Source organism: Pteronotus mesoamericanus, unplaced genomic scaffold (genome assembly GCF_021234165.1).
Source record: "Pteronotus mesoamericanus isolate MK-2021 breed Mesoamerican mustached bat unplaced genomic scaffold, CSHL_Meso_final contig_173, whole genome shotgun sequence".
NCBI lineage: Eukaryota > Metazoa > Chordata > Mammalia > Chiroptera > Mormoopidae > Pteronotus > Pteronotus mesoamericanus.
The window spans coordinates 6,326,487-6,349,373 of NW_026555072.1; the positions used below are offsets into that span (position 1 = coordinate 6,326,487).

General features: G+C 38.5%; 1 protein-coding gene across 2 annotated transcripts in view; it reads right to left on the minus strand.

Annotated features, from left to right (window-relative positions):
* Positions 1-22,887, minus strand: part of MAOA (monoamine oxidase A) — a 77,872-nt gene that overhangs the window by 17,325 nt on the left and 37,660 nt on the right. Inside the window, exons 4-6 of one of the 2 annotated variants that reach the window (XM_054566529.1) lie at positions 5,155-5,259; positions 4,342-4,433; positions 993-1,134 (exon numbers count right to left, since the gene is read on the minus strand). In XM_054566529.1, coding sequence (XP_054422504.1) covers positions 993-1,134; positions 4,342-4,433; positions 5,155-5,259 — 339 coding nt within the window. The remainder of the gene's footprint in view (positions 1-992; positions 1,135-4,341; positions 4,434-5,154; positions 5,260-22,887) is intronic. The other variant, XM_054566528.1, reaches the window with a different exon arrangement.

Below are 22,887 nucleotides of genomic sequence, written 5' to 3' on the forward strand. Positions count from 1 at the left end.
ATTCTAGTTGGGAGCAAAAATTTAGAATCCAAAATACAGAATTTACTAATGAAATGGTGGCCATAAATCACTATGAAAATTAGAAGAAAGAATAGTGACTTCTATTCTATAATAGTTAACATAAAAGAATAACTGAGACACAGAATGGGACAAAAAAGCTTTATGTATGGAGCAGAGATGACTTTAAATATAATAATTTTACAAGTATAGTAATCCCCTCCTTATCTGTGTGCAATATCTTCCAAGACCCACAATGGATGCCTGAAACCACGGAGAGAAACAAACCTTATATATACTATATTTTCCCTATACATACATATACTTTACAGCTTCTCTTTGGCATATCAAAAATGCCAAATCACTACTCTTGCAATTTGGAGTCATTATTAAGTAAAATAAAGGTTACTTGAACATAAGCATTGTGATACTGTAACAGTTGAGATGATTACTAAGTGATCAACAGGCAGGGAGCACCTATAGTGTGGAGACACTAGACAAAGAGATAATTCGTGTCTCAGGGAGGACAGAGTGGGAGGGCATGAGATTTCATTTTATTTCTCAGAACACTGCACAATTTAAACTTATGAATTGGTTATTTCTGGAATTTTCCATGTAATATTTTCAGATTGTAATTGACCAAAGATAACTGAAACTTCTGACAGAAGGGCAACTATACTAGAAATTTTTGGAAATTAGTTATTTCAGTAATTTAGCTTCCCCTTACATAAATAGCCTAATTTTACCTATCTTCAAAAGGAAAGAGCAGCATTCCCAAAACCTACATAATTCAAAATATAACATTCTTTAGCTGTGATCTTATTTGCAGGAATGAGAAATGGAAATGAGAAATTTTGTTTTCAGAAAAGTTTTTTGAGATCATCTCAAGCTGCTAATTATTCATGTTTCAAAATGCTTCAATTATTCAGACACTGATCTGGGGGTAGGGGTAAAAATCTCAAATAAAGTTATACTGGTAAATGGACCCTCCATACCTGGCCCCCATTGGTAACGGAGAATATCCGAGTGGTGCCACCACACTGCTTCACATACCACAAGAACCACAAGGCAGAAACCTCATGAGGCTCAGAGGTCACATTGATGTTCACAAAGAGAGACGCAAACTGCTTAGCAGTCCTGGTCACAGAATAAGAGTGCATGTCAGAAGTAAATACATATATGCTTCACTGGGCATGTTTTTAAAACACAATTTAGTATGGTTAGAAAATATTTCCATGGCTTTTGAAAAAAACATCATGAACTCAATTTCTGAAGGAATGCATATTTTAACTCTTAGGAAAAATGAACTTTTACCTTGCTTTTCAGAAATTATGGGTTAGCTTCAAATATGCTAATCCCAGTGTAGTCTAAAGGATCGATATGCTTTTCAGGGATAATTAAGGATATCTGTTCTCACTTATTTGAATAACCCTCCTCTACTCTCCACCTCCACTGGTCCAGGTCCAGGTCCTGGTCCAGGGTACCACTGACTGTCACCTGGGTTACAATTGTGGCTGCTCATGGTTATCTCTACCTGGTCATCTTATACTCCCTCTTGATGCTTCTCCAAGTTATAGCCAATGAAGTCTTTTAACAGCTCAAAACAAAACAAAACAAAACAAACTCTACTCCACCTAAAACCTTTCAAAGGTTTTCACGGAAAAAGGCAAAAGTCTCAAATATGGCAATTACTCTTGCACCATCAGCATCTCAACCAGTTCTCCAATCTGTCATTAACATCACTTTCTCATGGCCTCTTTATGGTCCAGGAATACTGTCCATACTTTGCTAAAACATGCCAAACTTCGAACCTCAGGGCCTTTATAAAAGCTATTTGCTGTTCTCTCTACCTTGAAAATAACTTCTCCAAACCATCCACCCTTCGTAATGCCCACTGTTCACTGTGGCTTATTGCTGGAATATACCACCCATTAGACTATTCATCCTTCAGGTCTGCAGGATGAATCCACAGTACATCATTCTTGGAAAATACCACCCCCTCACACCATCAAGGTTTCCCCCACCATACCATAACTACTGCTGTACATTCCTGGGAGATACCATCTACAAATATCATCCAACTTTTATGTCTCCCCCCAATCTATTGTGACTCATTCTTGGAAGATACTACCTTTCCACATCATCCATCCTTCCTGTCTTCCTCATGCACTATGGCTCATTCCTGGAAGATACAATCTACACAGCTTGTCTACTCCCCATTCAATGTGGTTCATTCTTGGAGGACACCATCCCATCACACCATTCATTCTTCTTGCCTCCATATCAACTGGCTCATGACTGAAAGATACCATTCTCCCACACCATCTATTGTTCCTCTCTTACTACGCCCCCTGTGGTAATTGCTACTAATACTATCTAAACACATATTTCATCTCCTATGTCTCCTCTAACAACTGTGGCCCATTCCTGGAAGATACCTACTCCCCTAAACCATCCACTTCTCCTGCCACCCCCATCCACTGTGACTTATTCCTGGAAGACACCATCCCACTACATCATATATCCTTCCTGTACCTCCCCCTACTGTCACTAAGCATTCCCAGATTATACCACTCCCTCACATAACTTATCTTTTTGTATCTCCCCATCCACTGCAGCTCATTCCTGGAAGATACCATCTCCTATACCATCTAACCTTCCTCTCTCCCCATACTCTGTGGCTTATTCCTGGAGGATACCAATACCACCACCCACACCATCCACTCTTCCAGTCTCTCCCACCCCCATCCACTGTGGCTTATTCCTGGAAGATACCCAGTCCCTACTCCACCCAGCCTTCCTGTATCCCTCACCCCATTCATCAGCTCATTCTTGGAAGATAGCATCTGCACATACCATCCATCTTTCTTGTCTACCCTCATCAACTGAGGCTCATTCCTGGAAGATATCATTCAACCAATCCATCCATCCTTACTGTCTCTCCTCATGTACTGTGGTTCATTCTTGGAAGTGACCACTCTCCTTCAACATCCATCCTTAGCTATCTACCCTCATCTATTGTGGCTCATCCGTTTACACCATCATCTCTTCCTGTCTTCCCCCATCCCCTATGGCTCATTCTTGGAAGATACCATTCCCTCACATCATTCATCATTTCTGTCTCTACTAACTCACTGTGGATCAATTTTGGAGGATACTAATCCCCTACACTATCCACCCTTCTTGTCTTTCTCCTGAAATATAGCATCCCACTGCACCACCCATCTTTAATGACTCCTCTCTATGCACTGGGGTTCATTCCTGGAGAATACCATCCCTCACACTAGCCATTCTTCCTATCTCCTGCCAGCAACTTGCTTATTTTTGGAAGATACTATCCAAACATACCACCCATCTTTCATGTCTTCCCTCCATCCACTCATTTCTTGGCTCATTTTAAAAATATACCATCTGTACACACCATCCACATTTCTTGTTTTCCCAATCCACTGTCACTCATTCTGGAAATATACTGTCTTCTTACACTATACATTTTTATCCACTATAGAACTTTCCTGAAAGATACCATGCTCCAGCACCTTCTACCCTTCCCTGTTTCCTCCCATCCTCTGTGGCTTATTTTTAGTTGACGCGTCAACTTTCTTGTTTGTGTTCAAAGATTTATTCACTAAAGAATATCTCCTTTATTCTCTGACATTTCAGGTTCACTGTTACAGTCCCTCTCCTAGCATTATGTAATTTTGTCTATAATGCCAGTCTCCTGCTAGAAGAATGTAAACTCCATGGGAGCAGGGGCCTTGTTTAACAAATTCACCACCATTCCTCAGTGCTTGCTACAGTACTTTCACATAGAAGCCTCAAATGGTGACTGAATAATTTGTAACCATTTATTACAGATTATAAAGATTTTAATCTTTATTTATACAGATTAGTTGATTATTTATTAACATATAGCTAATAACACACGTTCTCACTGAAAACATTATGCAATTTGTATTTTTGCTAAAATATACTAGTGTCCTTCCATTTCATATTTTTATATCTATATGGAATTACTTTAAATTCTTTCCAAATTGTTTCTATAGCTGACCACTATATAATCTGAAAACATAATCACTTGTTTTATTGCAAATCACACAACCCTTTCATTAAAAAAAAAAAGTTCTACTTCATTCACCTACTTTTCCTCTTAAGCTTTAGGTTACTTTTATGTTCAAACATGCTCTGAAATCTAAATGTTTTTAACATTGCTACTGACTGAAAGATCATTAGGTTTCCTCTTAACTCTTTTCCTATAACTTATAAAGAAAAATGCTGCAGTTCAAGATAGGATAGAAAAATCAGAATTGAAGATAAAAAGTAACTTTTAAATGTCAAGATTACTGTGTCCAGCAGATCTTATCAATGAGGTCTTTCATCGTAATCCTGTCCCACTCTTCTGCACGTGGAGCATTCCATGGTGCATCAGCTGGAATCTGCAGAGAAAGAAGGGCTCATATCTAGGTGTGATGGTTACTGCCCACTGCCTTGCCAAGAAGCCCTAAGAAGAACCTCTGAAAACTGGTTTTTATATCCATGTTGGAATCTGTGATTGGCATATAATTCAATGTAGATAGCTCTTTGGATTCCATGTATTAATGCTGTTACTATAATAACTAATAATAATAATGGCAATATATAAATGCATGTATAACTATGTAATAGATACATAAATTAATAAATTTTGAGAATGATAATTATTAGTATTGAAAGCTAACACCCATTTTAAGTCCCCAATTTAAGTTTCAGAGTGATGTTACAGAGACTGAGACTAAGTAAAAAATCCTTGAGGCAACTAATCTTTCTTTCCTTTACTACTAAAGGGGCATCACGTAAGTAGGATACCTGGCATACATACATCACATAGATTGTCAGTGGCAGAGAGTGGAAAGTACACAGGCATTAATATTAGACGGATGTGGGTTGAACCTTGGTTCCCTTGCTATGTGGTCTTGTGGGAATTACACAAACCCTTGGCACTCATTTTCCTTATTTGTAAATTGGAAATACTGTGAACTTTTCAGAGTTGTTGGGTGCACTGGAAAGGATATGCATCATTATCCAGAGCCATGTTCCCTGGACTGTAAAAGGACATGAAACAGTGGCTATTGTTACTTTAGAAACAGGTCATGTGCAAACTGAACACCCACACTTTACCTCTTTTCCCATGTTATCCATTGTCCGCCACAGGTTGTTGTAATCCAGATATGCAATGGGATTCCAGACTGGAGGGAAGGCACCCCGAAATGGGTAAGTTTTCCCCTGTAACATAAAAACAAAGGATAAATGAAGATAGTATTTTAAAAACTCAAAACCAACCAATGTAAGAGCCATTTTCAAAGTAATAGAATCCTCTACTGTGTCAAAAGCAACAGGTCTAAGTAGTTTTTAAGGCCTTATTTACTAATTCAATTCCTTTTTCTTTAAACACAAAACATCTGGTGAATCTTAATTAGGTCACAACACCTATGAATACAATTTTGCATGAGATTTTGATTTTTTTATCAAATAAAAATATTAGATATTTGAAGAAAGCCTACTGTGTGCACTGCACAATATTAACTGTGTTGATTTTTTTTTAAAGGGCTAAAGCAAAACTCTTGATTATCAAGGCAGGGACACAAGATATTACAGCATTTGCATTCATATGTGCACACTTGTAAGCATGTGCACACACACTCCAATTGAGTAAAAATATACACAGCCAGTAAGTGACAAAGAAGAAATTTTCTCTTCCACAGTAACAAATTCAAGTAACCTGAGCAGATTACATGATCCAATTTCTTATATGAAAATACTGTGTTGTATTCCTGTAATGCTTTTTGTGACTCCAAAATCCTTTATCCTTACTACCACTATCAGCACTAACATTTATTAAGATCTTTCTCCATGCCCTGGCTGGTGTGGCTCAGCAGACTGAGCACCAAACTGCGAAGCAAAGGATCACTGGTTCGATTTCCTGTCAGGGCACATGACTGGGTTGTGGGCCAGGTACAATGTGTGGGCACGCGAGAGGCAACCACACATTGATGATTTTCTCCCTCTCTTTCTTCCTCCCTTCCCCTCTCTCTAAAAACACATAAATAAAATCATCTTTTTAAAAGATCTTTCTCCATGCCTGGCACTGCTCTAAGCTATTTATATGCATTATCTCATGTAATGTTTATCCCAACTTTGAGAGGCAAGCCCTATTAATATTCCCATTTTATAAATGAGGAAATTAAAGCCTGGGGATATTAGCTAGAAAATAGAAAAATAGAAATTTCTTGTTCTCAAAGTATTTGCTCATAAACATAAGTTTTCTGGCCTCCCATAGGGTTGGTGAAATGTTGAAATAGGCTTTTTCTAAAGACATCTTAAACTTCCCAACTTTTAAAATAGAGAGAACTTTGAAATGTGAAACTTATAAACCTTCCACTCATATTTTTTATAATTCTAAAGAGTAAAAATGGAGACTAATAAGTTCTGAGGTATAAGATGGCCGCTGGGCAAACAGGGTCAACTTTGGAAAATGCCAAAACATGTTCTGAGAGAAATGGGCAGAGACATTTTACCAAGAACACAAAAAATAGCTATGGAAAAAGGAAAGAATGAGGTTAAGTAATAGCTCATAGGCAGCCTTCACAACAGCTGGTTCTTGTTATAATTCTTCTCTTAATTAAAATTGGGGGAAAATCTACATTTTTCTCTATGAGTTTATATTCAAGTTAACAGTCTCATAAAAAAACTAATCTTTGCTTTGAAAAAGTTACTTTTAAAAATTAAATATGCCCAGTCATCTGAGAACATTAAGAAAAGTATTATAAATATAATTTAAAAAATGTGTCCTACATTCCTAATTAAGTTATTCTCAGGACAAGGACAACCACAGTAAGATTTCATGCGAGGTCCTAAGGACCCCATGATCTAAGCCTTGTTAAACAGAGGTGTCAGGAGGACTGAAGAGTTCAGCGAGACAGAAGAGTCTAGCCTGGCAATCATTTTAGGAATGGGAGCCATGGAATATTCTAAGATTATAAAGACCCACGATGGCATTAATCTTTATCCTGTTGAGAAAAGCACCAAGTTGATGAAGGAATATTATTATTTACTCTTAGCATTTCCTAGCTTCTCGGCTCTTATTCCACAGAAAACCTAAATCTGCTAAAGAAATGCATATACTATGTGGAAACAGTCACCTACATGTCACCTCTTCCTTTCTCACAAACTCCTGGAAGGCTCATTTCTTCCATGGCCTGCTTCTAAACTAGGTAACTCTTGAGACTACTTTTGCATGTGTCAGTCCCCAAAGTATTGCAGTGGGAGGGCCTGGAGAAGTCTGTTAGCTGAGAACTGCCTGCTAACCAGATCTTCTCAGACTCTTAAATGCAATGTCATAGTTTTCTCAAAAAGGTGTCAGCAGTTTCTCAATCCTAAACCACTTAGGCACAGAAATGCCTTTACAACCTAAGACAGTGAGGTAGAAACTCCAGGAATACTTTCACATGGCTACTGCTCTTTAAAAATAAAAAAGCTTCCCAGCAGTGGAATCGCTAGGTCAAAAGGCATTTCCATTTTTAGTTTTTTAAGGAAATTTCATAATGTTTTCCTCAGTGGCTGTACCAGTCTGCATTCCCACCAACAGTGTCCTGGGGTTCCCTTTTCTCCACATCCTCACCAGCACTTGCTGTTTGTTGATTTATTAATGATGGCCATTCTGACCAGTGTGAGGTACTATATCATTGTGGTTTTAATTTGCATTTCTCTGATGGCTAGTGATGTTGAGCATCCTTTCATATGCCTATGGGCCCTGTGTATGTCCTCCTTGGAGAAGTGTCTGTATGGGTCCTGTGTCCACTTTTTAATTGGATTACTTGTCTTCCTGGTGTTAAGTAGTATGAGTTCTTCATATATTTTGGAGATCAAACTCTTGTCCAATATGCCATTGGCAAATGTGTTCTCCCATACAGTCAGTTCTGTTTTCATTTTGATGATGGTTTCTTTAGCCATGCAGAAGCTTTTTAGTTTGATGTAATCCCATTTGTTTATTTTTTCCTTTATTTCCCTTGCCATAGGATGTATATTGGCAATAATATTGCTATATGGGCTATCTGAAATTTTCCTGCCTATGTTTTCCTTTAGGACTTTTATGATGTCACAACTTACAGTTAAGTCTTTTATCAATTTTGACTTTATTCTGGTATATGGTATAAGTTGGTGGTCTAGTTTAATTTCTTTTGCATGTACCAGTCCAGTTCGCCCAACACCATTTGTTGAACAGGCTATTTTTACTCCATTTTATGCTCCTGTCCCCTTTGTCAAGTATTAATCGACTGTAGAGACTTGGGTTTATTTCTGGGCTCTCTATTCTGTTCCACTGAGCTATATGTCTATTCTTATGCCAGTACCAGATTGAATACTGAATCACCAATTCAAAAGAACTTATGCACCCCCATGTTTCATAGCAGCGCTATTTACAATAGCCAAGTGCTGGAAACAGCCTAAGTGCCCATCAGTAAATGAGTGGATGAAAAAACTGTGGTACCTTTACACAATGGAATACTACACAGCAGAAGGAAAGAAAGTGCTATTACCCTTTACAACAGCATGGATAGAACTGAGACTATTATGCTAAGTGAAATAAGCCAGTCTGTGAAAGACAAATACCATATGATCTCACCTATAAGTGTAATCGAATCAACAAAATAAAGAACAAAACAGAACCACAGGCATGGAAACATGGAGCAGACTGACAGTGACCAGAGGGGATGGGGGAGGGAGATAATGACGGAAAGAAGGGGAAGGGACTAGTCAAAGAATATGTATGAATGACCCACGAACATGCACAGCAGTATGGTAATTGGTGGTGAGATGGGCAGAGGAGGGCAAGGGGAAATAATTGGGACAACTATAACAGAATAATAATAAAAATGATTTAAAAATATTAAAAAAGTAAAAAATAAAAGTCTTGAACAAAGGGCAAGTTTATTTTGTGCCTATACTCTGAAACCCTCCTACCCTTCCAAATTGGCTTTTACTCTTTAGAGGAGAATGTCTTTGATACAGCAGAAACTGTTGATGTCTAGTAGAACACAATGTTCCTGGAATTGTGCCCAAAATACTTAAGTCCTTTTGAGAAATCACATCCTTGATCTACGAACATTTGTAATAACAAAAGACTAGTGCGAGATGAGGACAGTTTATGACTCCCACATCATTCTTTATTTTTGGTCATATGAGATAAGCCAAGTTTATAGTAAGAAAGTAGCATTGGCATGTTAGAGAGCTTCAGCTCTCTGTATCTTTATATTTTAGTTAAACAAAAGGAAATGAGTGTTATTAAAGACTATCATAGGCCACTGAGGATGGCTCCCAACTATTTTTCTTTAATCGTCTAAAAATAAACAAATATGTTCTGGATTGGTTTAGCAATATGTCTATAACCCATATGAATTCCTTGGCACCATTCTAGTCCCACTGTTTCATAACAAGCCTATAAAAAAATTTAGTGGTTTCTTTTCCATAGTTCATAATAATGCTTTAAATAAAGAAATAATCTAAAAAGAGACCCATTAGGAGAAAAAAAGATAGCGGAGGAGTGAATGGGAGTCACGCTGACCTCCTCCCAAGACAAAACTGGAATTGCGACTAAATAGTGGAGTAATCACCTGGAAAACAACAGAATGATAGAGGGAGAAGAGCCTTGGAGCTGTGGACAGACAGTGGAATCAACTTTCACACATTCGAACAGGTGAGAATTGCAGTGGAGGCTTGAGAGGGTGGGCTGGGAGCCCACGGGCACCAGCACCAGAGGGACATTGAAACAGCCAGTTGGATCCCCCTGAGAAGAACATAAACAGGGACCCCTAGACTACAGCAGCTGAAACCAGGAAAACACACAAAGCGCAACCCCAAAAAGCTTAGGGGTGCTCTCTTCCAGAGACAGGTGGCTGGAGATGCAAAGAGACATTTAAAGGGCCAACACAAAAATGTGCAGTGGCAGCTCCCTTCCTTGATGTCTGGGTAGAGGCGGCAGCAGAATGTGCTGGTGCCTGAGGAAAGATTGGTGAGGAAAACTTTGTGAAGAGATCTGAGACGGTGGCCAGCAGAGCCGCTGGTGATAACTCACCTCCCACTTTGCAGCTACCATCTCACTCAGGCATAAGTAAATTAATTAACCTGCCTTTTGGGCGCTCCACACACAGCTTGTGTGCATGTGGGCTGGGGGCTGAGTGCAGACTGGCTGGAAGAAATAGAGGATCCCTGGCCAAAGGGGACACACAGCTGCATAGAGACCCTTGAGGAGAGACTGGAGACAGAGGGGTTGGAGAAAGAACTGAAGGATTATCCGAGATTCCTGGATCAGACTCCCCCCTCATTCTGTAGTCCCCATTTTGCGCAGGCAGGCCACACCCCTAAAGAGGCAGAAGCGGGCGCACAAGCTGGAAGGTGGGCGATTACAATGCGGTCCACAGAAATAGTGGATCCCTGGCCAAAGGGGTCACAGAGCTGCCCAGAGACCCTCAAGGAGAGACTGGAGACAGAGGCATTGGGGACTCCAGGTGCTGACTCTTCCCCAGTCCATGATCTCCATCTTGCTCAGGCGGACTACTCCCCTGAGTGACAGCAGCTTATAAGGGGATCATAGTCCCACCATCAGGAGGCACTGCTCTGCCCTGTGGTGCCTAAGCCTGACAGATGAGGACAGAGTGACCAGATTGACAATCACAGGAGACAGACACAGACAGCAGATTCCTGGAAGGCTCAAATGGCTCCAGGTTAGATAGGGTCAACAACTGACATCATCAGAGGCAGACCCAGAAAGAAAAGTAAATAAATAAATAAATAAATACATAAACAAAAAAAACAAATAAATAAAAGACCTGCCTACTACAATAGAAGTTTAATCCACAAAGTCAGGAAATCTAGATGGAAATCGAAGCAAAAGCAAAAAAAAAAAAAAAAAAAAAAAAGACTCTCACAAAAATGGGAAGAAAAAAAAGTTCCCCCAAATGAGGGGAAAGGAGGAATCCTCACACAGAGAGCTAACTGAAATTGAGGCAAGTGAACTATCAGATACTGAATTCAAAACAATGACTCTAAGGAAGCTCAATGAGCTCAGCCAGCTCAAAGGTAACTATGAGAAACTATCAGGAACTTAGAGCAAACTATATCAACCTGGAAAAGGACATACAAACTATCAAGAAGACACAGGAGGATACGAAGAATACCATTTCTGAGTTGAAGAACACAGTAGAAGGAATCAAAAGCAGACTAGATGAATGGATGAAACTAGAGAGCATTATGCTAAGCGAAATATGCCAGGGGGTGAAAGACAAATACCATATGATCTCACCTATAAGCGGAACCTAACCAACAAAACAAAGATGCAAGGAAAATAAGACCAGCAACCCTGAAAGAAAAAGAAACCAACAGAGACAAGAGGGAAGGAGGGAGGGGTGGGTGGGGGAACAGGAAGGGAACGGGAAAGTCAAGGAACATACAGCAAGCACTCATGGACAAAGCCAAAATGGGGAAGGATTGAGGGAGGGAGGCGGGGCAGGGGAAAGTGTTGGGGGGAAGGCGGAGACAAATATATTTGGGAAAATGAATAAATTAATTTTAAAAAATACAAAAGATGTTACTTTTATGTAAAATAGTTGGGGAACAGGCTTCATTCTATATCTAGAATCTCAATAGTTTAGTGGGCAAGTTCCAAAAATTATATGGAACTACAAAAGACCCCGAATAATCACAGCAGCCTTGAGAAAGAAGAACAAGTAGGAGGAATCACACTACCTGATATCAAGCCATACTACAAGGACATAATAATCAAAACAGCATGGTGTTGGCATAAAAAGAGACATATAGATAAATAGAGCAAGAGAGAGAGCCCAGGAATAAACTTGTGCCTTTATGGTCAATTAATATTTGACAAAAGAGGCAAGAACACAAAATGGGATAAAAACAATCTATTCAATAAATGGTATTGCGAAAATTGGACAGATAGATGCATAAAAATAAAACCAGACCACTTTCTTACACCATATACCAGAATGAAAAAAAAAATTAAAAAAGAGACCCTTTAAATAGGATGGCAGTGTTATATTGTATTAATAGTTAATAAAATAATTTTCTTCCTCTTTCCAAATTCAGGTAGCCAAGCTCTCTTCAAACATGCATAGTTCTACTCTACCTAGAAAAAGCCATTATAATTGACATGGAAAAAATCTATCCCATTGAAATGTGCTGGTTCTCCCAAATCTGCATCCAGTTCCTATGCTTCTCAAGGCCCTCCCTTCTCCCACCTACTGACTCCCCCAGGGTCCAATCCCCAGGCTTTTCCTTTTCCTCTGCCCAGCCATTTCCCTGGGGGACTCATCCACCATCTATATTTGTTATTATATTTGCACACTGTTATGGTTTTCATTTTCAAGCCTCTGCTCCTTTTATAAGTATTACCAAGTTGTTATCTACAACCTTTCTCACAAATTTAAGACTGGCAGCACACTCCTGAATGCTTGTTCATTGTTGGGAAATGCCCTGTCTGGTTTCAGAAACTATAACCCTGCCAACAGGCTGGAGCACCCCAACGCTGGAAATAATCAGGAGACCTTGGAGAAACAGGCTCCTAAAGATTACGCTCCTGGCAGGGGCGCAACTCTTGCCTCTCTGCTTTGTCTTGTGAGGTCCTTGTCAATGATGGGTAAGACCCCTTGGGGGAGAGGTGACCTAAGCCAGGCATTGACTGGTATAGGCAGCAGACAAGAAACTGGGGGACACGGAGAAAGGGCAAAAAGGCCAGCACCTCTCAGCTTCGCTTGGACACAGCCAGAGTCCTCATTATAGCTGAAAAACAGTCTCCTTATCTCTTTGTGGTCCTCTACCCATATCTGGCTCAGGCTTGAAACAGTGCAGGAATCAGCCCTAAATCAGATCTGGCTGTTCCCGGGGAAATCAGGCTGAAAAGTAAATTCTTTAATGTGTGCTTTGTTCTTCCCTCAAAGCTCTGGCCAGCTTATGCTGAGAAGGACATTTACATTATTTACACCCCTTACACTATATTGTTAGGCACCTTTATGTCGACTTTAGTCTCTCACTTGTTTATACTGATCTCCTCTCAGAGATCCCATGTAAATAAGTGTGTTCCTGTCACTTGTCTTCTTAAAAGCATCATATATCCTCTGTGAAACTTAACATACTGATGTAATGAGATAACGAATGCACTCCTGTTACCTAGCTCCACTGATAAGATTTTCAATAAAAGCTTTGGAACAAAGGGCGATGGGGCCTTCTCCATTAGAGGGATATGCCACGGGCTTCTCCACTAAGAGGGAAGTGCCCACCTCTGCTCTCCCGGCAAACAGAGAAGTGCTTGCGATGATTTGTGTTTATTCCCCTTATCTGTGACAACCCCGGGATGGGCTCTGTGGGATTCAGACCCCTGTTTCCATCTCAGTTGGCCCCCGCCAGTTTCCCTCAGATTCAGAGTGCGCTGCGCTCCCTGTGGCATGCTCCTTCCCCCCAGCACTGCGGTTGCTGCCTGGGCCGGACAACAGGTGACCCCCAGTGGCGCTTCCCTGTGGTGTCGCGCCCCCTCTAGCTGCCGTGCAGTGCAACAGTCCATAACCTAGCATTCCACCTTATTCTCAGCCCCTCTTCTCAGGACTTGCACAGTTGTCAGGTAACACAGTGGGCACTTGAACTGTACAGTCCTATCTTTAGGAAAAGATAACCATTAAGCTCAGATATAAATGATTACACATCATCAAGAAGGAAAGGTTCAAAATAAATAGTTATGCCATTTTCCCCAAGAAATTCTAGTTATATACAATAATTACAAACAAAGCAATTATGATAGAAGTAATAGGAGTTCTGGAATCTGCTGAGTAAGTAAAGATAATTGACAGAGCATTTTTAACAACTTTAATATATCATTCACATACTCTATAGTTCATACATTTAAAGTGTAAAACTTAACACTTTTGGATATATTCACAGAGTTGTGCAACTATCACATGTAATTTTACAACATTTTGTCACCCCAGGAAGAAACACTTAATCATTAATAGTCACTCTCCATTATCCCCCACCCCATTTGAAGAACTATGAGATTATTTTTTCAAAGCAGCTGCATCATTTTACATTCCATTTTACATTATGAAGGTTCCAATGTCTTCACATCCTCACCAACACTAGTTACTGTATTTTTTTATGACAGCCATCCTGGTGGGTACAAAGTGGTATCTCATTTTAGTTTTGACTTGCATTTCCCTAATGACAAATGGTGGTCAAAGTTAAATCAGGCTTGATTAATGGAAGGTCATGTTGTTGAGCCCATCCTCACTGCCATGACATTTTTTATGTGGGCCCACTGAGAAAGTTACAGTGGAAAGAGATGGTGTGATGACTTTGTACTGCGTCAACTTGTTCAGGCTGAACTGGATTTCCTAGAATTTCCTTTCCTATTCATTTCTGGTTAGTGTAGGCAAAAGTAAAGTGAAGCAGCATTCATTCTGTAGTTCACATATATTGTTGCTTATCTCACAGCACAAAATAGCAGCCTATGGCACCTCACCATTTTCTATGCTGTATTCAACTGATTTATGTATGTCTTTCATTCCTGACTAGTCTCAATTCACTTGAGAAGAAGGACTATGCTTCACATTTGTTTATTATATCCTACACTGCCTTGTAAATACCAAGAGATGCACCTTAAATGAAAGAAATAAAAAGGAGTATGGAATTTTTGCTTTTATAGCCCTTCTCATGTCACATTTAGCTCTAAGCGTCCAGTCTTTTCCTATGCAAATGACTTTTTCTTTTCCCAAATCAGACAAGACCTTCTAATGAATGTCAATTTAATACTAACTTTTAATATCAATTCCCCATACATGCCTTTTCTAAAATAGCCATAACCAATATTACCATCAAATTTAGTAGAATTCACTATGTGTAAGATGTTTAAGGGAAAAGCAAAAGAAGACTCAGTTCCTTAGGAAACCTAAATCTCTAAAAACATTCCCTATGTTAGCATTTCTCATTCTGATCTTTATGGCTGTTATATGAAAACGGGTTCCATGGTCATAAATTTAGGAAATCTTGGCTTATAGTTAAACATCTTTAAATTTTTTTCTTACTGCCAATCCACATAGGACTCCTAATTTGCTAATGGACATCTTGGTTCTCAAAGAGAGAATATAGAGCACTTCCAAAATTTATCTGCCCAACAAACCCCCTCTTTGGCAAAGAACTTTTGGAATTAATGTTGCTAAGAAAATATTCCCGTAAGCATTCTTTCTTCATATTCTGGCTGGCATTGGCAGGGGCTTGAAAGAACATGGGAAGTTGTGATAACCAGAAGACTTACTTTCCAAATGCTACATGGAAATATATTTTCATGTCTACCTTTCCTGGAAAAGAGCATACATCATCCCACAACAATGAGCCTAATAAGAGACATAAAATAAAATCACACTTGCACATTTACCTAAAACTGAAAGTTCTCTGTGCTGAGTCTCAGGCCTAGACTTCTGCCAGTTAGAACTGAGCAATACAGAAAGTGCGTCAGAACAGATGAAGGGGGTCAACTGGAGTTAACTGAGTGCATTCACCTTGTGCATCCTGGTGACTGGGCAGAGACAGCCCTCTACTGGATGGAGTTACCTCAGCTATGGCTCCTATGATCATGATGGTAAAGACATGATGAGGACTTGTAGCAGGAGGGAGGGTGGACCAGGAGCCATCAGATTCCTAGCACAACCTTCCCAACATTTTTACATCTGAAAAGCATTTTTTTAAAAAATCTTTTTTTAAAACACATTGGGAAAAGTCACAGATACTCAAGACTTCTTTGGTAGGTGCCCAAATAATTACATAGATTAGCAACTTCACCATGTCTGTGCCCCAGGAACTACTTTTATCAGCCACTGCTGGTCAGCAAGTGTGAGCCAATAGCGATTCCTTCCCAACATCTGTGAAGGCTGATACTTTCTCAGAGATGTTCATCTGCTAAATATGGAGTGGAAACTAGGCCACTGGATAACATATAAAATTAAATCTTAGCCTGAAGTTCACTGTGTATAATTTGAGCCACACAAATTATAAGAGTTATAGGAATGAAAGGAAATGAACTAGTATATCAGTAATTGTTCTCTTTGTTTGATAAATCTGACATGAGAAAAGTCTTTTAAATGAAAAGGACTCAGCTCCACAGCTTTCGGGATCAAAGTGTTCATTATATTTAACTATAATAGCACAGATTTTCTGTGATCCCACCTAGAATTTTCTTCTAGTTGCATTAAACTCAAACACAGCAAAAAATAAAATGAAATGCTATGAAAATAGTATTGGATTGCTCAAATACAAGGTATCAACATTATTATCATTATTTGTCTCTTTTCAGTTTCAAGCTCTGTGTCTGCTAAAGCTAGTTATCAACTAGATTTTTACATTTATCTATCTGTCTCTGTCTCTCTTTCACACACTTCTGTAGGACCTTGAACTTTCTCCCATCTCTAAAGTAAGGATAACTGTCACTTACTGAAACTCTGAGGCCCACTATGTTTTCAAAAGTTATTTGTTCATTGAGGTTGACATAGTAGTGAAAAACCTTGGAGTCTACACCCAAGGGAAAGGGCTATGTAGCAGCATCAATCTTGTTAAGAGGCAGGTCAGGACAATGACAGAAAAGATTTTCTGGCTGGGTCCGAGTGTGTTCATGGGACAATGGAAATAATTTCCCTTCTTCAGGAAGTGCCCAGAATACAGCAGATATGAAATTCACAGTATATTAGAGGTTTTTTTCATTGTTTCAACTGAAAGGCTATTCTGCAAAAGTTTGAAAATTCCAGACCAATGATGAAGCCTTTCAGTTGGGGTAGTGGGCATATGCTCTGGGGTGTGGGGTAGTGACTTCAAAAGGGTGGAACAGGGAGGAAGTAGAAAGCAAGAAATGGGGAGGAAGGAGGATATTCTAACTTCAAATTGGCAATTATGTTCTAACCTATAAGATCAAAACCTCCAGGAACTGGGTTATCATGAAGACTAGAGCAATTCTCTTGAGGAAGCTGCTTATATAATGTTTAATTCCATTCACAAGGTTCTTTTTGTCATTAGCCAAAATGTTGAAGCCCCACTTGAGGAGGTGATTACGAAGTTCCACAGCTTTAGTGAGAGAAATCCTTTGTCTGACCTAAACCAAGGTAGGAGGGTGACTATAGATTACTTTTCAATTAATGACCAGAAAACAATTTATGTAGTAATTAACTCCCTATTAAACATGAATGGAAGGAAGGTCAAAAAAGTTCTGTAGAGGGACGATGGTAGCAAAACCGTGTGAATGTTACTTAATGTCACTGAAATGTACACCTAAATATGGTTAACATGGTAAATTTTATGTGTATTTCACAGTTGCTTTAAAAATTAATGGAAGGAAAATATTTAATAATTAACCCGACTGCTATATATTGGGCTGTCATTTCAACTGAGCAGAAACTTTATTCTCTTAGAAACTAAATCAGAGACTTAGCCCTGAAAGTTTACAGGAAAAGAAAGAAGCTTTTGAGAGAAAATGGCTAATGCTGACCAAGTTTTCTAAACAGTACAAGGCTTTAAGAGTAATTTCTGTCACTAAGCTTTCCTGTGACCACAAGAAGTAAATGAATTCTTTTTAAAATGGGGGGGGGGAAGGAAGTTACTAAAAGCTACTTTTTACAAGCTTTGCCAATATATCTTTTTTCTGAATACTTGATAGATCAAAGTGAAAATATGTAAATATTTTTAGTCTCTCTGCTTTTAAAAACCTATACAATTGTAACTTAGAGAGAAAAAAATCATCCTTCTTACATTACCTCATTTTTTACAATCAAAACAAAATTTCTTATCATGAGCACAGGCCCACTACCTCTTGCCTGACCTAATTGTCTTCTTTCTATCTCCTACCCTGATTTATAAAAATTACTTTAAGTCCTCCTTTTTTTCTTTTTCTTTTTAACCAGGCAGAGTATAATGGCATAAAATAAAATACTCTTGGACATACTTTGGCCAATAAGTTTACATAAATCATTTATCAAAAAGTACAGCCTAAAATTCCAAACCATGCTCTATACCTCTGGACTTAGTATTTTAACACAATAATAAAATTCATCTGTAGTCTTCAGCCTACTGAGCCTAACTGCCATGACCTGGGGTTGCTCAGGTGTCAGGTGCTCATGAAGGCCAGAGGGGCTCCAGATCTGCATCTCAGGATCTTCTCAAGACAAGAGAAGTCACTCTGGTGAATGGCGCCATATATGGCTCCCAGGCACACACTTTATCCCTCAGGTCCACAGGAGCCCTTGTTGCCAAAGTGGCAGATAATTTTTGTCACATCTTGGAGCAGTTTATTAGAGGTTCACAAGCTGACTTTCTGACCATGGAATAAGGAATAATGTGGTTAACGCACTGAACCCTGAGATTAAGAGTTGGAAAATCTCATTTTGGCTCCTAAATTCTCTGAGCTTGTCTTCTCATCTGTTAGATAAGGAAAAATAATGTTTATTACTTCATAGGGTCATTGGGAAGCTCAAATGGAGTCAGGATAGGAAGAAGCTAGGAAAATTCCTGGGCAAGTGGAATAGGGAAACTGAGACAAATAGTTGAACAAAGTGGCTGAACAATTTACAGGCAGGTGCAGATGGTCACCAGGGTGGACAGCCCTGAGTTCCTGGCAGGGGGCAAAATTGGGAAAACAAGGACCTTGCCCCAAAGGTAACCTTTCCTCTCCTGATCTTTCCTCCTGGAGATAACATATTAAATGCCTCAGTTGCATTTCAGCTCCAGGCCCAGAAAAGCAGCAAAACCACACTATTATTAAAAGCAAGAGTTATACCTGGCAAACATTAAGACCAACAACAACAAAAAATACATCCTCTGCTTTCCACACAGCCTACTGGCTAAACCAAAGTTCACCTCCTAGCAACAACAAAAAATTACTTAGCATTCCAGCACACACACAAACTGTAAAACCTTTAATTTCAGTTGTTGGCATAGAAACCTGGAGTAAATGGCTGTGGGAAGGATAGAATAAACACACGGAAAAAAATGCTTGCTGAGTTGTTACTATCAAGAAAGCCTATATTGTTTCAAATAAATTTTTATCACACTATTCTCTAAAAACAAATGTGTGGTATATATTTATAGATTCTAATTTTATTTAGAGAGGATGTGAAAAGCAGAGAGAAAGTCAGAATGCATGAATATGCCAATTTCTCTTTCAAAACAGCTCCTGAAAAATGCCTTGCTCCATCTCTGGCAGTATTCTCCATCTCCACACCCTACCTACATTACTAAGATCTGAAGGAACTGATGGAAAATCATATCCAGCATTTCTTCGTTCCTCCCCAAAACATGGCATTGCAAAATTTAAAAAAAAAATCCACAATCCAATGAAATTCACTCATAAGACAATCATAATAACTGCACATTTTATTTACTAATGCAAGTAATGAATCAATCAATCCATGAGGCATTCAGGTCCATCTGCTTCCCTAATATACAAAGAAAAAGAATCATTGAATAGAATGTTTTAAAAATATCTAGCTGATGCCACCTTTTAAGTTACAGACACATGATTAATTTATATTACTTTCACAAATCAGAGATAATCTCCAAAACAAAGCCATATTGAATTCACAAATTCATTAAACCTGTTCACTGTTAAACCCAGGCAAGAACATTTTATGTAAGAATAAGAATTTACTAAACCAGAATTAGAATAGGAATTCTATTCACAGGATTCATGAAGTAAAAGGCAGAATTGTTAGCTAATATTATTTATTGTTATTATTTACTTGTCTCCTCCTTTTAGATGGCAAGCTCCATGGGAGCAGAAACTTTGATCACATTCCCACCACTCTATTTCTAGCCTGGAATGATATCTGGTCCAGAGTATACTTCCCAGTAACTATTTATTGAATAAATGAATGAATTTAACATAAGAATGTGAACCTTCTCTGATTGAAGTAGATAGACATAGTCTATTGGGGAAGGGGTGAGGTAGAAAACACTAAACATCTATCCCTAGTGCTCGGCTCTGAGGCTCAGGCTAGGTACTCCACATTGTTATGTCAAAACTTGCACTGTAAACACAAATGAGCAAAGGTCAAGAATAGTTCTTTGGTGAATACTAAAGTGAAGCTGGATGCACTGCAGACTGCTGACAGGAGAAACGATTGAGGCATTCTCTCAAGCTGAACATTAGGAAAACTGAAGAGCTGAAGCAATCTGGATCATAAATAATACTGCTTGATTTAACTAGACAGTGGCAATCTGCCAGTGATTCACCAACTTCACTATGGCGTTATTTTAAAAAAAGAATCAGGAAATCCAAGATGGGAGTGGAGTAAGTAAAAGAAAGCTACACTAACCTCCTCCTAGGACCAATCTGGAATTACAACTAAATTATAGATAAATTATCTTGAATAACCAACTGAACACTAGCTGGAGAGAAGCTTTATAACCATGGACAGACATAGAAAACCAAGGAGCTACGATCAAGGCTACTTTACCCAGCAAGGCTTTCATTTAAAATTGAAGGAGAAATAAGGAGCTTCCCAGACAAGAAAAAAAAAATAAGGAGTTTGTTAACACAAAGCCAGTACTGCAACACATGTTAAAGGGCTTCGCAGAAGGAGGGGGCGGAGGGGGTGGAGGGGGAGGAGGGGGAGGAGGAAGAAGAGAAAAACAAACAAAAAAAAAGCCCCAAAGGAAAACAGTCTAACAATAAAATGTCAGTACATATGTACCTATCAATAACTTTAAATGTAAATGGCTCAAATCCTCCAACCAAAAGACAAAGGGCAGCTGAATGGATAAGAAGGCAAGACCCATATATATGCTGCCTCCAAGAGACCTATCTCAGAACAAAAGATACACACAGATTAAAGGTAAAGGGGTGGAAAAAGACATTTAATAAAAATGGAAAAGAAAAAAAAAGCTGAGGTAGCAGTACTTATATCTGACAAAATAAACTTTAAAACCAAGGTTACATTAAGGGACAAAGAAGGATACTACATAATGATAAAGGGAACAATCCAAAACCCTAGTAAACATTTATGCGCCCAACCTAGTAAACATTTTTGCACCTAAATATGTAAAGCAAATCTTGATGGACATCAAGGGAGAAATCAACAGATATACAGTCATAGTTGGGAATTTTAACACCCCATTAACTTCAATGGATTGATCTTCCAGGCAGAAAATCAACAAGGAGAAAACAGCCTTAAATGACACACTAGATCAAATGGATTTAATTGATATCCTCAGAGCATTTCACCTGAAAGCAGCAGAATGCACATACTTTTCAAGTGCACATAGAATGTTTTCCAAAAGAGACCACATGTTAGGACACAAAACAAGTCTCAGTCAATTTAAGAAGATTGAAATTATATCAAACATCTTTTCTGATCACAATGCTATGAAACTAGAAATCACTCATGAGAAGAATACTGAAAAACATACAAAGACATAAAAGCTAAATAACATGTTAAACAATGAATGGGTCAAAAATAAGATAAAGGAAGAAATCAAAAGATACCTTGAAACAAATAAAAATGAGGATGCAAAGATCCAAAATCTGTGGGACACTGGGAAAGCAATCTTCAGAGGGAAATTCATAGCATTACAAGCCTATCTCAGAAAACAAGAAAAAGCTCAAATAAACAATCTAATTTTACACTTAAAGGAACTTGAAAAGGAACAACAAACAAAGCTCAATGTGAGTAGAAGGAAGGAAATAATTAAGATCGGTGCCAAAATAAATGAAATAGAGTCTAAAAAAAAAAAGATACAAAAGATCAATGAATCCAAAAGCTGGTTCTTTGAAAAGATAAGCAAGACTGACACACCTTTAACCAGACTCATCAAGAAAAAAAGGGAAAGGACCCAAATAAATAAAATCAGAAATGAAAGAGGAGAAATAACAACTGGCACCAAAGAAATATAAAGGATTTTAAGAAAATATTATGAACAATTATGTGCTGACAAACTGGACAACCTGGATGAAATGGATAAATTCCTAGAAACACACAATCTTCCAAAAATAAATCAGGGACAATCAGAGAATCTGAATAGGCAGATTACACCTAATGAAATTGAAGAAATAATCAAAAAACTCCCAACAAACAAAAGCCCTGGACCAGATGACTTTCTAGGTGAATTTTACCAAACATTCTGAAAAGAACTAATACCTCTTCTTCCCAAACTATTCCATAAAATTCACAAGGAGGGAAGTCTCCCAAGCTAATTTTATGAGGCCAGCATTACCGTAACTCTGAAACCAGATAAAGACACTACAAAGAAAGAAAATTATAGGCCAATATCATTGATGAACATAGACGTTAAAACCCTGAACAATATATTAGCAAACTAAATACAGCAATGCATCAAAAAGATTATACACCATGATAAGTGGGATTTATTCTGGGAATGCAAAGATGGTACATCACTCACAAATCAAAAAATGTGATTCACCACCTAAACAAAATGAAGGATAAAAACCACATGATTATATTAATAGATGCAGAAAAAGTTTTTGATAAAATTCACCATGCACTTATGATAAAAACTCTCAGCAAAATGAGAGTAGAGAGAACATACCTAAACATAATAAAGGCCATATATGACAGACCCGCTGCCAGCATCATAGTTAACAGGCAAAAACTACAAGTGTTCCCGTTAAGATTGGGAACAGGACAAGGGAAATCTGCTTTCACCTCTATTATTCAACATAGTATTGGAAGTTCTAATGACAGCAATCAGACAAAAAGAAGAAATAAAAGGCATCCAAATTGGAAAGGAAGAAGTAAAACTGTCTTTATTTGCAGATGACATGATACTGTACATAGAGAACCCCAAAGATTCAACCAAGAA